We start from the raw sequence: 14,202 nt of genomic DNA, 5'->3' as shown, positions 1-14,202 counted from the left end.
TCTTTTCATAAGCTTATTGCCTATTTGTGTATCTTCTTTGGAAAAAATGTCTATTCAATCTTTTGCCCATTTTTTTTTTTTTTGGTTCTTTCTTTTTTGTTGTTGTTGAGTTATAGGAGTTATTTATATATTTTATGTTCTTTCTATTCTACATAAGAATATTAGCCCCTTATCAGGTATATGATTTGCAGATTTTTTTCCCATTCTATAGGTTGTCTTTTTACTCTATCAATTGTGTTCCTTGATGCACAAAAGTTTTTCATTTTGATGTATTTGTACTTTTGTTGTCTCTGCTTTTAGTGTAATATCAAGAAATCATCACCAAGTCCATTATCATCCCCCACTGAATGGTTATGGAGCCCTTGTTGAAAATCATTTGACCATTCATACTAGAGTTTATTTCTGGGCTTTTTGTCATATTCCATTGGTCTGTGTGTTTGTTCATGCCAGTACTACACCATTTTGATTACTGGAGTTTTGTAATAAGTTTTGAAACTAGGAAGTGTGAGATCTCCAACTTTGTTCTATTTCAAGGTTGTTTTGGCTACTTGGTGTCCCTTGAGATTTCATGTGAATTTTAAGATGGATTTTTCTATTTCTGCAAAAAGTGCCATTGGATTTCTGATAGGGATTGCATTAAATCTGGAGACTGCTTTGTATGGACATCTTAACAATATTAAGTACTCAAATCCATGAGCATGGATTGTCTTTCCATTTGTGTCTTCTTTAATTTCTTTCAGTAATGTTTTGTGATTTTCACTATACAAGTTTTTAACCTCCTTAGTTAAGATTATTTCTAAGTGTTTTATTCATTTTGGTGCTATTTTAAGTGGAATTGTTAACTTCCTTTTTTGATTGTTCACTGTAAATGTACAGAAATGCAACTGATTTTTGTGTGTTGATTTTGTGTTCTGCAACTCAACAAATTTATTAGTTCTAATAGATTTTTGAAGATTTTTAAGGTTTTCCTATGTATAAATCATGTTACTGGGAAACAGATAATTTTACTTTACCTTTCCAATCTGGATACCTTTTATTCAGTTTTTCTTGTCTTAATTCCTCTGGCTGGGACTTCCAGTACTATATTAAATAGAAGAGAGATCATTGTCTTGTTCTTTCCTGATCTTAAAGGGGAAGTCTTCAGTCTTTCACCACTGAGCATGGTGTTAGCTATAAGCTTTCCACATATAGCCTTTATTATGTTGAAATAGCAAACATCATTTTTAATGGCTGCCTAAAGTCTTGATGTATAGATATGCCTCATATTGCTACAGTTAATTCTTTCTTGTTTTTGAAAACCATAAGACTTTGGTGAACACCTTTGTGCAAAATGTGTTCTCTGAACTTCTAATTATAAAAGCTGACAATTTGGTTCAATACATATTATTGAGTTGCATCCATCTAGTAGACACTGAGCTACATTCTAAAGGACAATGTTGAACAAAATATGGCCTTGCCCTGAAGGAGTTTTATCCTACTGAGGAAAATACATGCAAAATACACCCACATAATTTCTCTAAAATTTGATAATAAGCAAGATAAGAGAAGGCACAGGTTGCCATGTTTACAAAGATGAAGGAGGTTTGAAGAAAGCTCAAATAAATCTTGAAGATAAATTAAGAGTTAACCAGGCTCCAGAGTAGTGCTGTCAAGTAGAAATAAATATAATACAAGTCACACGTGTCATTTAATTTTCTAGTAGCCACTTTTAAAAGTGTTAAAAGAAACAAGTTAAATTAACTTTAGTAATGATTCTTAATCTAATATATTCAATATATTATCATTTCAATATGCATTCAGTATAAAGAAATAGTAAGGTAATTTACATGATTTTCATACTAAATCTTCAAAATTCAGTGTTTTATAATTATAGCATTTTTAAACTCAAACCAGCCACAACTCAAGTGTTCAATAGCCACGTGTTACTAATGGCCACCCTCACTTGGACGGGACACCTGTAGAACTCACAAACTCATCTCTAATGACAGAAAGTAAATCAGTGGTTTCGTGGGGCCAGAATGGAGAAAGAGATGAGCTGTAAAGACGCATAAGGATAGACTTGGGGGTGGGGTGGGGTGGGGTGGGGCAGTGTGATAGGAATGTTCTGTATTGATTATAGCGGTGGTTTCATGAGTGTGACACTCATTTAATTGCACACTTTAAATGGATGTACTTTATTGTGCGTAAATTATAGCTCAATAGGTTGATTTTTTTTAAAGCCAGCCAGACAATAAAGATGAGAAGACTGTTCAGCATTTTTCAACACACTTAACACTTTCAGTAGAGCTGTCCCAGCCGGTGCTGATTTTATTCCCCTGTGATAGGACCAATTTCACCCTTCCCTGACGGTATCATCATTTTTAATTTCTTTGCTAATTTGGTTGCTGACATGTGGTATTGTATTGTTTTCATTTATATTCATTTAATAACAAATGGAGTTTCTCCTGTTTATTGAACATTTGTATTTTTCCAAGTTATGTCCAGATTTGTTTATATCCTCAAGATGTTTATAATAAATGTCAGAGAAAGAGACAGAAAGGAAGAGGAAAGAAGGAAGGAAGGAAGGGAAAGAGGGAGGAAGGAAGGAAGATTCCAGTATCGTTTGTTCACTTGTGCATTCATAAGATCCTGTAGGACGTGAAGATCCTATAAGACGTGTGACACTACATGGAACATGAGAGGACATATGACATTGAGAAAACTCATTGTTCCAAACTTAGAACCTCATTCTGTCTCTCTCTCTCATTCACACACATACACACACACACACACACACACACACACACACACACACTGAAGAAAACAAGTAGATTGCCTTTAGATCATATAATAAAGGGTTAAGTAATGCAAAGCCAGCTCACACTAAATTAGAACTGAAGCACTTTGACTATGCCCATCACTACAGTCTGGTTCTACGTCCCCAATCTCTCTCTACTCCTGTCACCACCTCCCTCAGCATCCCAACACTTCTGGGACTGTATCTGAACCCTTCAGCCCCTTCAGATTGACGATTCTTGGAAACTCCTCTGGGTTATGTTTTCCTGATCGATTTAATATCCACTCCATGTGGTTCTCCTTTCAGTAAACTGAAACCTCAGCTCTCACTGAATGACCATCTTAATATTCTCGAGGAGAATATCCGGAGGCTGCTGCCCCTTCCACCTCTGGAAAAACTCAAAAACGAGGGCGAGACGGACAAGGACAAGGAGCACATTCACGTACGCGGGGGCGGGGTCCGAGTGGAGGGCAGAACCCAGTAGCGTGGATGAACTCCTGCCCTCAGCCCGGCACTCATCCTCACCTCTGATTTCAGTTTCTCTACGACCGCTCCATGGATGCTCTGGGGAAGCTGCTGAGGACCACGGTGTGGGATAACACGAGCGCAGAGGACTGTCAAGAAATGTTCAACGTGAGTAGGGCCACCGCGCAAACCGACCCCATGTTCCCTCGTCCGCGCTCCCACGCACCCTTCAGACGCTGCCTCGTCCTGGTCACAGGGGCTCGCCCAGCCCGACCCGCTTAGCCCACCACGTGGGGCCAGGCCGCCTGAAAGTTGTTCTTGGGGAGGCGAGCTCCTTGTGCCGGAAGAGGCAGAGCGAGAGAACTGGACAAATGAATCCGAAGGACACTAAGGGGAGGACTTTTACTCTTTGACTAACAGCTTCTCCGAATGTGGCTTGTTTCCCAGAAAGAGTGGGAGAGAGAAAGAGCTTTCCAGATCACCGCAAAAGTGCTGACAAATGACACTGAGGTAAGAAAGCCCCTAGAAGGGATGGATGTCGTTTCTTGCTAACAACAGGGCCCTGTGAGGCCTCTGGAATCCAAAACTCTGCGTGATGAGTCTGGGGTCCCAGCTGGAGTCTCTCCCAAGAACCAACTGAGGGGTCTGTCCTAACCACGAGCACTTACTTGCAAGCACGCTCGGAAGAAGCTATTTGGTTGTCTTTGCTGGCTGACTCGTCTACGGCCCTTAAAGGGTAGCTTTGAGAGTCTAAGGGCCCGCCCGGAGGAAACAAGGGACTTAATAGCCAGTGTTGGGAATCTCCTGGGACATCACCCTCACCCCATCACCTTTGGGGCCCCCTTCGTCCTGCAGGCACCAGAGAACTTTAAAATCGGCTCACTCCTCGGCCTCCTGGCTCCTCACTCATGTGACACCCTGCCCACCATCCGCCAGGCAGCTGCTAGTTCGGCTATTGGTCTGTTCTGCATAAAAGGTGAGGGGAGGATGAGTAACCCACAAATGAGAGAAGATGTCTGTTTGCTTTTGTTCTCAGCTTTTCTCCTGGTACATTTACTCTCCCTTCCTCTTCTCTCTCCCTCCCTCCCTCTCTCTCTGAGTTCTAATACCTTAATTATGTCACAGCTGTCTCTTGGGTCCTTTTTTCATCAGTGGCTCTGCTTTTTGGAGTTTTTTACATAATAAAGATAATAACACCAAAGCATCATAAAAATCTACTAAAGTAGATAAAATGTTTTGAGACTGTCCGATTTAAATCGCATAGCAATTGAACATATTAGCAAAGCTTTCTCTCACACACATTTTTCTTCTGGAGGAAATTGCACTATTATTATGGTGCTAAGTGATTTTCAAAGTTCTCTAACAAAGATAACTTTGTGGAGGTTTTTCCAGCTTTCATAGCAGGACCTCTGCTCTCCGAGGACATGTGAATAACTGTCAGTGTCAGAAAAATGTAAGGGACTTTTTTTTATTGAAGTATAGTTGATTTGCAATGTTATGTTAGTTTCAGATGTACAACAAAGCAATTGAGATATATAGATATAGATATAGATTCTTTTTCAGATCCTTTTCCATTATAAGTTATTACAAGATATATAGATATACAGATTCTTTTTCAGATCCTTTTCCATTATAAGTTATTACAAGATACTGAATATAGTTCCCTGAGCTATACAGTAGGTCCCTGTTGTTTATCTGTTTTATATATAGAAGTGTATATATGTTAATCCCAAACTCTTAATTTATCCCTTCCCGCCTCCTTTCCCCTTTGGTAATCATAGTTTATTTTCTATGTCTGTCAGTCTATTCTATTAGAGTCTATTAGAGTCTAAAACTGTAATTTGAAGAGATACATGCACCCCAATATTCACATGAGCACTATTTACAATAGCCAAGACATGGAAGCAACCTAAATGTTCATCAACCTAGATGAATGGATAAAGAAGATGTAGTGTATGTGTGTGTGTGTGTGTGTGTGTGTGTGTACAATGGAATATCACTCAGCCATAAAAAAGAGTGAAATAATGCCATTTGCAGCAACATGGATGGACCTATAGATTACCGAGTAAGTGAAGTAAGTTAAACAGAGAAAAACAAATATCATATAATATTGCTTACATGTGGAAATCTGAAAATATTCATACAAATGAACTTATTTACAAACCAGAAATAGACTCATAGTCATAGTAAATGTAAGAAATTTTAAAACCTCAGTCTCAGACTGAAACCAGAGTTCTGGGCCTTCTGATTAAATCCAGGTCAAATCAGCAGGAGCTTCGGGAGAGGTTGGCCCTGCATCGTGTGCACAGTTGTGAGCAGACCGGGTGCAGCCAGGGGTGCTCGGTCCAGGTTTACTGCCTGCTCATACCTCATTTCCCCTCCTCACCCTTTTAGGTACCTGGAAAATACTTATTGAGTGCCTTTCCACGTGTCAAGCACTGTTCTGATGCTGGGAACACAGATACTACAATTCTAAGATTCACATAAGCAAAATGTACTAAAGCCAAAAAGTTGGGGCAGAGAGTTTAGTCAGTCAAAAAGAAAAAACTATTCAGCAGAGCAAGAATAAGTATGACAGTTTCTTGGGATTTGGGATGATAACTCATTAAGGGTATATGTTTTTACCAAAGCCAGGAGAAAAAAATGAATTAAGCAAGTGAGAACTAAAAGACTATCTAATAAGACAAGATATGCCCCAGAGAGGGACCTCCCAGGAAGAAAGGAATTGGAATTCTATTAGTGTTCTACCGATTCTCCCGTTAGCCCTTTTTATTTTTCTGAAACACACCAAGTTCAGGTCCTCAAATATTCTTTGTTAACAAGAAATCCCACACTTCTTTGTTCACCTTAACTCTTTAATTTGGTTCATCAAATAAACGTGGTAGAGAGAGAGAAAGAATATGATTATTCAATACCTACTAGATAGAAGTAACTAGTAGGATACTAAATTAAATACCCATTTAATGCACATGAATATTATGCAGTCAGTTTAGAGATGAAGGATCTGAGGTTAAGAAATTTACCAGTTGCTTGGACAGTTGAGAGCAGTGGGGCTGGACTTTGAGCCCAGGTCATCTGTCTGAGCCTGGAGTCTGCGTGTCTTGCACTGGGCTAGTCTGCCTCCCAAAGACTGGTTCAGGTGTGAGTTTCCACAACTACTATACTTCATTCAAACAACAAAGGGAAAATCATTACCATTTAAGTCTGTGTTTATGAACTGATATGAGCAACCATTTACACAGTCGCTGATGTTCCTGTTACAATAGTCACTTTACCATCTGCAGGTGGCCCACTGCAGAGTGGAACTCGAAGAAAGACAGTAGCATAGCATAGTAGTAAGAGCCGGGGCATCAGTGTCAGACCAGGGTTCAAGTTCCAACGCTCCTACTTTTACTCACTGCACGACTCTACCAGATGGCTTTACATCTCTCCCCTTCAACTTTCTCAACTGCAAATAACCTCAGATGAGCTCTAGGAGTAATAAATGAGATCACTGTGTGCAGAGTACTTAGCCAGCTGCTAGCATGCAGCAACTACTCCATGAGTGTTTGCTCTGTGCTCACCCTCTCATCAGACAGGCTTTAGTGCATTTGTGAAAGGCATCCAACAGCTGAATTAGTGTCACATCAAAACATAGTCAGCCTCTTCCACCCTTATCAGCTCTTTGAACTCCTGTGTCGCCCTTTGTTGATTTTAGGCATTCGCCTGGAAGTGGACAGACTACAGGATTTGCAGGAAGGGCTGCAATGTGATGATGTGGAGGTCCAGATCAAGATTTCCTCTAAAATAGCAAAGGTAATAGATATGGAGGACAGGCCAAGGGATGTAAGGATGATTCCGGGTTGGTTTCCAAATGGGTAAGCTGGATACGCCCACTACCAAGGCAGGCAATTGTCTAGCCATTCTAGCAGAATGAGACGTTTGTCCACTCATTTATTAATTCTGGGTCCACGCACTGATCATTTCATACCCTAGGAAACCTCATGAACCAAGCGACCCTCTCCAGGGGAGGGAGGCAATGAGGCGGAGTAGAAGGGGCAGGGCTTTGGAGTCGGATCAGATGCACTCTGAGTGCACTGCTTGAAGTGTGTCCACTGTGTGATCAGTCTCCTCATCTTAAAAAAAAAAAATTCATAAGCTCCATCTCAGAGCTGTTGTGAGGATTGATCAATCAACTCATTCATTTATTCAGTCATTTATTCTTTCACCTAATATGCACTGTGCACCTACCATCTGCCAGACTTTGTTCTAGGCTCTAAGGACAGAAAAAGGTAAAACACCTGCCTTCACTGAGCTTGTGTCCTAGTAGATAGAGCAGCCAGAAAAATATGATGTCAGCTAGTGATAATTGAGAAAAATAAAGTAAAGGAAGGGAATAAAGAGTTGGGGGGGAATCCCCTGGGAAGACCATGGAGACATCTGGAAAAGAACATTCCAGGCAGAGGGGGAACAGCATGTGCAAAGGCCCTGAGGCAGAGAAAGAAGTGGGTCCTGCAATCCAAGAGATAGACCAAGGCTGATTGAGGAGCCTTCCAAGCCTTGTTAAGGACCTTGGTTTTTTCTCCAATTGAGATCAAAACCCAGCAGAGCTTTTGAGCAGAAGAGTTAGGACCACTCCATACAATGGTGGCAGTTGTGAAGTGTACAAGGGCACCCTCATGTGAGGCAGCATCATTCCTAATGTAGACATTGTAGATTTGCATGTGTGCTATGGCAGTTATCCACAGAGGGAAGCATAGGGTCCAACAAAATCAGTCACTATGACAACAACAGAGAGGAGTGACTATCTTGAGAACAGGGCACTTTTCCTACTTTGCAGAAGTTCCTCATTGGCTTGTGGTGGTTCTCCAAGGAGGAACATGATTGTACTTAAATTTTTGAAGGGTCATCTGGCCGCCATGTTGAGACTAGACTGTAGGCTGGCAAGAGTGAAACTAGTGAGATCAGTTTGAAGGAAACTACAAGAACCCATGCGTGAGATTAGGTGGCTTGGATCAAGAAGGCAGCAGCAGAGAGGAGAAAGTGATGAGACTGCAGGACAGAGGCCCATGGGGAGACTGGGCGGGAACACATGTCAAATGCTTAGAAAGTGTCTGATGCATGGTAGGTGCCCCAAACATGAGTTCTCTTCCTCCCTTTCTTCCTAAACCAATATCCATCCCAATATGAGAAAAATACATGTGACCATTGAGCTTGGACCTGTTTGGTGTTACATAGAGCAGATGCCCTAGTCTGGTCCTTGATCTTGGAGCTATGGTTACTCAGAAACTGGCTGGGATGTGCAACTACTTTTTTTTTTTTTAATCCAGAAGGTACATAGAAACCTTTTCAGATTTTTAAGAAAAGGAACTCATTTTCTCTCAAAGATGGTTCTATCAAATATCATTGGGCCATTTAATACAGGCGGAATTCGGTTGTGACTAGGAATGTTTTTGTATGCACAAACTCATAATCATCACTGTCTTGCTGGTTAAAGCCCTCGCTAATGCTCCTGGAATTTATTCAAACTGCTAACTTTCCCCCTCCCCTGCCTGCCTTTTCATTCATACACACACAGCTATATATATAACCAAACATTCTGTAGAGTTCTTGTTTGGAGACTGAACTTGCAAAGGTGTTTTTTTCTTGACCTTTTATTGACTACTTTTAATATTGAACCATGAAAACGCACAAAACAGGGTTCATAATAATTCACACCCTGTACAGATATGTGAGACACCTGGTATTTAGCATTGCACTTGGTACATGGTGATGGATTTCCTGTATTCTCAAGCTTAGCTATTCTTTGGCAGACACAAGACTGATTTCTATGATATATGAAATGTATGTGAAAGTACTTTCAGCGTATAAATTGCCATATAAAAATTTGCATGATTTTTTCCTTTGTGAGGTATACCATAACCTCAAGTTCTGAGAGGAAATTGCCTCAGCAGGTCTGGAATTCAATACATATGAAATGATAAAAAGATAACTTCAGAGAAAGTTTGCTTAGAGTTAAAAGATCATGTCTATGTCCCATTTTACTATTTTCTCTAGTTTCTCTAGCCCCATACATACGCCAGCTGTTTGGAAAGGCTGGTGGTTTCTAATACCCTAAAACAAAGAGTAGCGTGTTGTAGGCGTCCAGGCAGGAAGTGAGGTCGGTTGATGACCTGAGCCTTTTTGGGTACCTTCTCAGATAGTCAGTAAACTCATCCCAAGTGAGGAAATCCTGATGTTCCTGGAGGAAACCCTGGATGGTCTGGAGAGCCTCAACCCCACCTGCACGAAGGCCTGCGGTGTATGGATGATCGCCGCCCTGAAGGAGCAAGGAGCTACTTTGGAAGATCAGGTGAACTGACAGCCAGTTTGACAACTGAGCATAATTTCTAACACCCCTGAAATACCAAATAGGCCACCACCTCTCAGTCGGTCCTCTGATGGGCTGCAGGCTCATGCTGAGGGCCTCTCTCCACCTGACTCGGTTGCCTCCCTGGGCTGGGATGATAGGAACTTTCCAAACCGCCACTCTCTGGACAGAGGAAGAATCTCTGAACCAAAGGCATTTGGATTATGGAAAACTGGGTTGCGAGGTCTGCAAGGATGAGAGGGGCTTTGTGAGTGCATGCCTTTGAGATTGTCCCTGAGGGCCAGGAGGGTCTCCAATTCCTCTGCCACTCTTCAGGCTGCTCTTGGACACACCTTAGGTCCTTTCTGATAAAGGAGGCTGTCACTGGGGACTTGATTGAAAGAAAAGTCCTCAATCCTTCCTCCCAGCTGGAGAGTTAAGCAGAGAGAACAGGATTTAAATTCAGGAAGCCTGATTAAAAGCTCTAAATAGAGATGCTCTATCCTCTCTCTTGAAGTCAGAAACAATACCAGCAATTCAGAGATGAATGAGGAGGAAGAGAAGTTTTAACTCAGTAAAGGCTTCCCAAGGGGAACAGGAGAAAGAAGTTATGGTCCCCCAAGCACCAGAGTCAACTACCCTAAATTAAAGAATTCTCAAATGCATGGCTTTAGGAAATGACCTCTGTGCTAATTACTATTCAATCAGGTTTTTTTTCCAAAAGCATTTATTGAGTACATACTATGTGCCAGGCACTGGGCCAGGCATGGAAGAATCAAAGGTTAATAAATTTGAAACGTTCGTGTATTTGTGTGTTTAGCATAAAAGGGGAGTTGTTCACACACTAGGCAAAAGTTTACAATAGGGACCTAAATCCTCTCCAAGAATTATTGAAATGGGACTCTGTGGTAATCGTGTTTACAGGATATTTACAATAAAGAAATCATAATTTTGAGATGTTACGTTTAACCTAAAAATGTCTGTCCAAAGTCAGCAAGACAAATATTTACTAGGAGCAAAGTTACTTTAGCACAGAGACGTAGAGACATGCCCTTCCCCTTGTCAAAAATCCAGTTGTATAAGTTCATCCCCCACTGCACACAGGTTAACACCCCAATTCAGAAAGAGCCCTCAATGTCCCTTAGATTCTGGCTGCTGCTTTTCCATCAAGTTATCTTCTTTTATCACCCTCATTCTCCTTGTGCTCCAAACTGGACCATTCTTCTATTCCATAAACCTTTTCAAATTGGCTTCTAACATGCTCTCATGCTATTTTTCATATGGACTTTATTTTTCACAGCCACCAGGTTCACAGCAAAATTGAGGAGAAGGTACAGAGTTCCAAATACCCTGTCTCCACACAATCAACCCCACACCACAGTGGTACATTTGCTACCATCAGTGACACTACAGTGACACATCATATGATCACTCAAAGTCCATAGTGTACATTCGGGTCCACTCTCAGTGTTGACAAATGTATACTGACGTGCATCCACCGTTGTGGAATCAGACAGACTAGTTTCACTGCTCTCTAAACCCTCTGTGCTTTACTTTCATGGTTTTTTTATTTTAATCTTTACCTGTGCTCTTCTTTCTGGGGAGAATATCTTTCCCCAAGCAGATCTCCACCTTGCTTTCTGAGATTGCTATATATCCTTTGAGATCCAGACCAGATGCCCCTCCAGAGTGACCTCAGTTACTCCTGGATTCCCCATCAATCCTGTGCACCTCTTGTTTACCATTTGCCATACACTGCCTTGTGCCCAGGGCTCTGGGCATAAAGCTGAGGTCCTGTACTAGACCACTCATTCCTTTTGAGAAAGGGCTTCATCTTATTGATCCTTGGTAAATTCCCCACAATGCCTAACACAGCATCTGGTATGATGCAGCCTTTCACTAAATGTTTGCTAAATTGATTTAAGCATAAATGCCCAATTTGTCAGTAACAGCCCTGAGGAAGAGATAAGCCATGTATGGAATCAATTACTTTCATTATTTGTAATTCATCCACCACCACTTGTAATATGCTGACCGTCCATGACCCAAGCCATCCATATAGAGGGAAAATGTTTGATTTGGCTTTTTCTTTTTAGCTGTTGGAAATCTTGGGCATAATTTATCATCACATGCCGGTCCTCAGACAAAAGGAGGAAAGTTTTCATTTCATGCTAGAAGCCATCTCCCAGATAGCCAGCTTTCACATGGATGCAGTTGTTGCCAACCTTTTGCAGAAGCCTCTGCCCTTTGACAGGTAGATTCTAACTGAGCTGGTCCCTTCTCCCAGGGAAGTCCACTCTGTAAGGCATTGGGCAAGAATTTGTGGTTTGAGAGAAAGACAGCAGACAAAAGTCGAAAACATTGCATCTGAATAATTTCAGAAATGGTGTTTGAACCACAAGTAATGGTTTTCCAAGTGTTTTTCAAATACACGTCTTCATTGAATAATGATTTTATATATATTTACATCTATAATACATCTATATGAGAGGTTTATGTCATGATGGACATTAACAAACCCAAGGCCAGTAAGCTAGACTGTTGAATAAAATATCCTTATTATCCCTGGGCAAGTTGGCATGTCCATCTGACCTTGAAATTGTGATGAGCCATAATGTGGTTTTAGAGCAGATCAGCTGGAAAAGCTCACGTGCCAAGGAGTTGTGCCTTATCGGCTCCCTGCCTTGCCTCTCCAGGGACACAAAGACACTGTGGAAGGCTCTGGCTGAGAACCCAGCCTCCAGTGGCAAACTCCTACGGGCCTTAATAGACAAACTGGGGAACGGACTAGAAGATGATTTAGCTGGAATAGATGCAATTTCCGTGAGTTGTACATCCCATCAGCGCCTGGAATGGCGCCCCACTCCGCGATCGCTCCCGCCTGGCACCTGGTGATGTAGTGTTATTCACATGTCTCCCCCCCTCATATCCTGGTTTTAAACTGACTCCAGTTTATATTGGACAAATAGTGCAGTGATTTTTGTCCGTCACTGATCATGTTTAGAAGCAAATTTTTCATCAGCCCAAAGAAAATCTGTGTATCTCTATTTCCACCTCAGTCTTCAAGTTACCCAAAACATCCCTTTTTTGTTGAAATACCCCAATACTGGAAAACATTCCATTTTACATGACTGGTGCCCCCCTAGAGTCCGGAGTCACCCCACATGGCAGTCCTGAGAGAGAAACACAGTATGAATTGAGACGTTTCCAGGCGAATAAGCCCTCCCTTTTCAATGTATTTTGAACCCTAAGTGTGGTCTATCTGGAAAGCAGTCATCTGGGGAGAAAACAAAGCGTGAAGATTAGTCATGACAAGGCTTTTCTCCCCTCAGGTGGCCTGTGCGATCCATGAGGTGGTGTCGACCGGCAGCCCTGTCACAGGCTTATACCCGGAGCTATTCACCCTTCTCCTGAAGCTGGTCAGCTGCACGCTGGGCCAGAAGATGCCCACGACGACCTTGAACCGCAGGCGCCGGGTGATGCCACAGGGAGAGCGACAGCAGATCTCAGACCCCAGCAGGTAAATGGCCTGGCGGGGAGGGAGGGCCTTCCAGAGCAGTGCTGACCCCAGACTCCAGAAAAGGGACTGTGGAAGTCCAGGCCTGCGCCTTCTGGTAGGGCCCTGACTGCCTCTAGAAACAAGGCCCCTCCATCCTGAAGGCTTGTAGTTCTTCCCTGAGCCAGTACCCAGGCCCCAGCGCGGCTGCCCAGAACAGTCACGTAATGAATAAGCAGCTATGTCCTCTTCCCTCGAGGACCCAGCCCATTTCCTTTGTTTCCCTTCACTGAGAACTTTCAGGGAGAGCTAGAATTCTGTGATATTCAAGGCCACCAGGGAAAGAAGAAAAATAAAAATAAATACCCTATTTCATCAGATCGAAGACTTCACCAGTTGAAGGAAGCAGAATTATTTTGGATACCACTGAGAAAGAGAAAAAAAAGAGTCCCCATTTAGCCATGAATCAATGCTCTCTTACATTTTTTTATTGAAATATAGTCAGTTTACAACATTGTGTCAATTTCTGATGTACAGCATAATGTTTCAGTCACACATACACATATATTCCTTTCATATTCTCTATGATGTTCTCTTATATTTTTTAATTTGTATTTTATATTGATCCAAAGAGCTCCTTTAGGATTATTAGGCATAGATTTTTATCCTGTGTTACACAGCTGTTTCCTTGCTCTTGCATAACTTTTTATTCCAAGGTGTCATCAACCTTTTTCTAGACAATGTATGCAGTAGTCAGGCTCAGCACACATAGTTACGCTAACACACATGGCTTCACTAAAATGACCGCAGCATAAAGAGGCACACCTAACTCCACGTGTGTCCATGCGTTGTATACACAGGCAGCACGACCACATCACCACGACTGTCTGGCCAACGATGGTAACGCGCTATCCATTGCGAGATGCATCCTGATTTCCCAGCTACTGTTTTAAAATCAGTGAAACATGATATTTTGCACTGTCCATCCTTAGGGCTTTATTTTCTCAGGAAAGATTGACAAGATTTTGTGGCATCATTTACCAACTCAAATCATCCCAATGCCCCCTTGACCCCAGAACTAAAGAGTGAGAGCCAGCTGCCTGTGTTTTCCTTGCCAACATTCATTTACCCAGGATT

General features: G+C 41.9%; 1 protein-coding gene across 1 annotated transcript in view; it reads left to right on the top strand.

The window, feature by feature from the left end:
* The window catches only part of MROH2B (maestro heat like repeat family member 2B), a 60,882-nt gene that overhangs the window by 36,527 nt on the left and 10,153 nt on the right, over positions 1-14,202 (top strand). Inside the window, exons 25-33 of the mRNA XM_074354842.1 lie at positions 3,083-3,218; positions 3,314-3,409; positions 3,662-3,751; positions 4,097-4,217; positions 6,939-7,036; positions 9,420-9,572; positions 11,666-11,823; positions 12,266-12,392; positions 12,902-13,089. Coding sequence (XP_074210943.1) covers positions 3,083-3,218; positions 3,314-3,409; positions 3,662-3,751; positions 4,097-4,217; positions 6,939-7,036; positions 9,420-9,572; positions 11,666-11,823; positions 12,266-12,392; positions 12,902-13,089 — 1,167 coding nt within the window. The remainder of the gene's footprint in view (positions 1-3,082; positions 3,219-3,313; positions 3,410-3,661; positions 3,752-4,096; positions 4,218-6,938; positions 7,037-9,419; positions 9,573-11,665; positions 11,824-12,265; positions 12,393-12,901; positions 13,090-14,202) is intronic.

Source organism: Camelus bactrianus, chromosome 3 (genome assembly GCF_048773025.1).
Source record: "Camelus bactrianus isolate YW-2024 breed Bactrian camel chromosome 3, ASM4877302v1, whole genome shotgun sequence".
Lineage (NCBI taxonomy): Eukaryota > Metazoa > Chordata > Mammalia > Artiodactyla > Camelidae > Camelus > Camelus bactrianus.
Note: the sequence above shows the minus strand (reverse complement) of the source record. Positions and strands in the feature narration are given on the sequence as shown.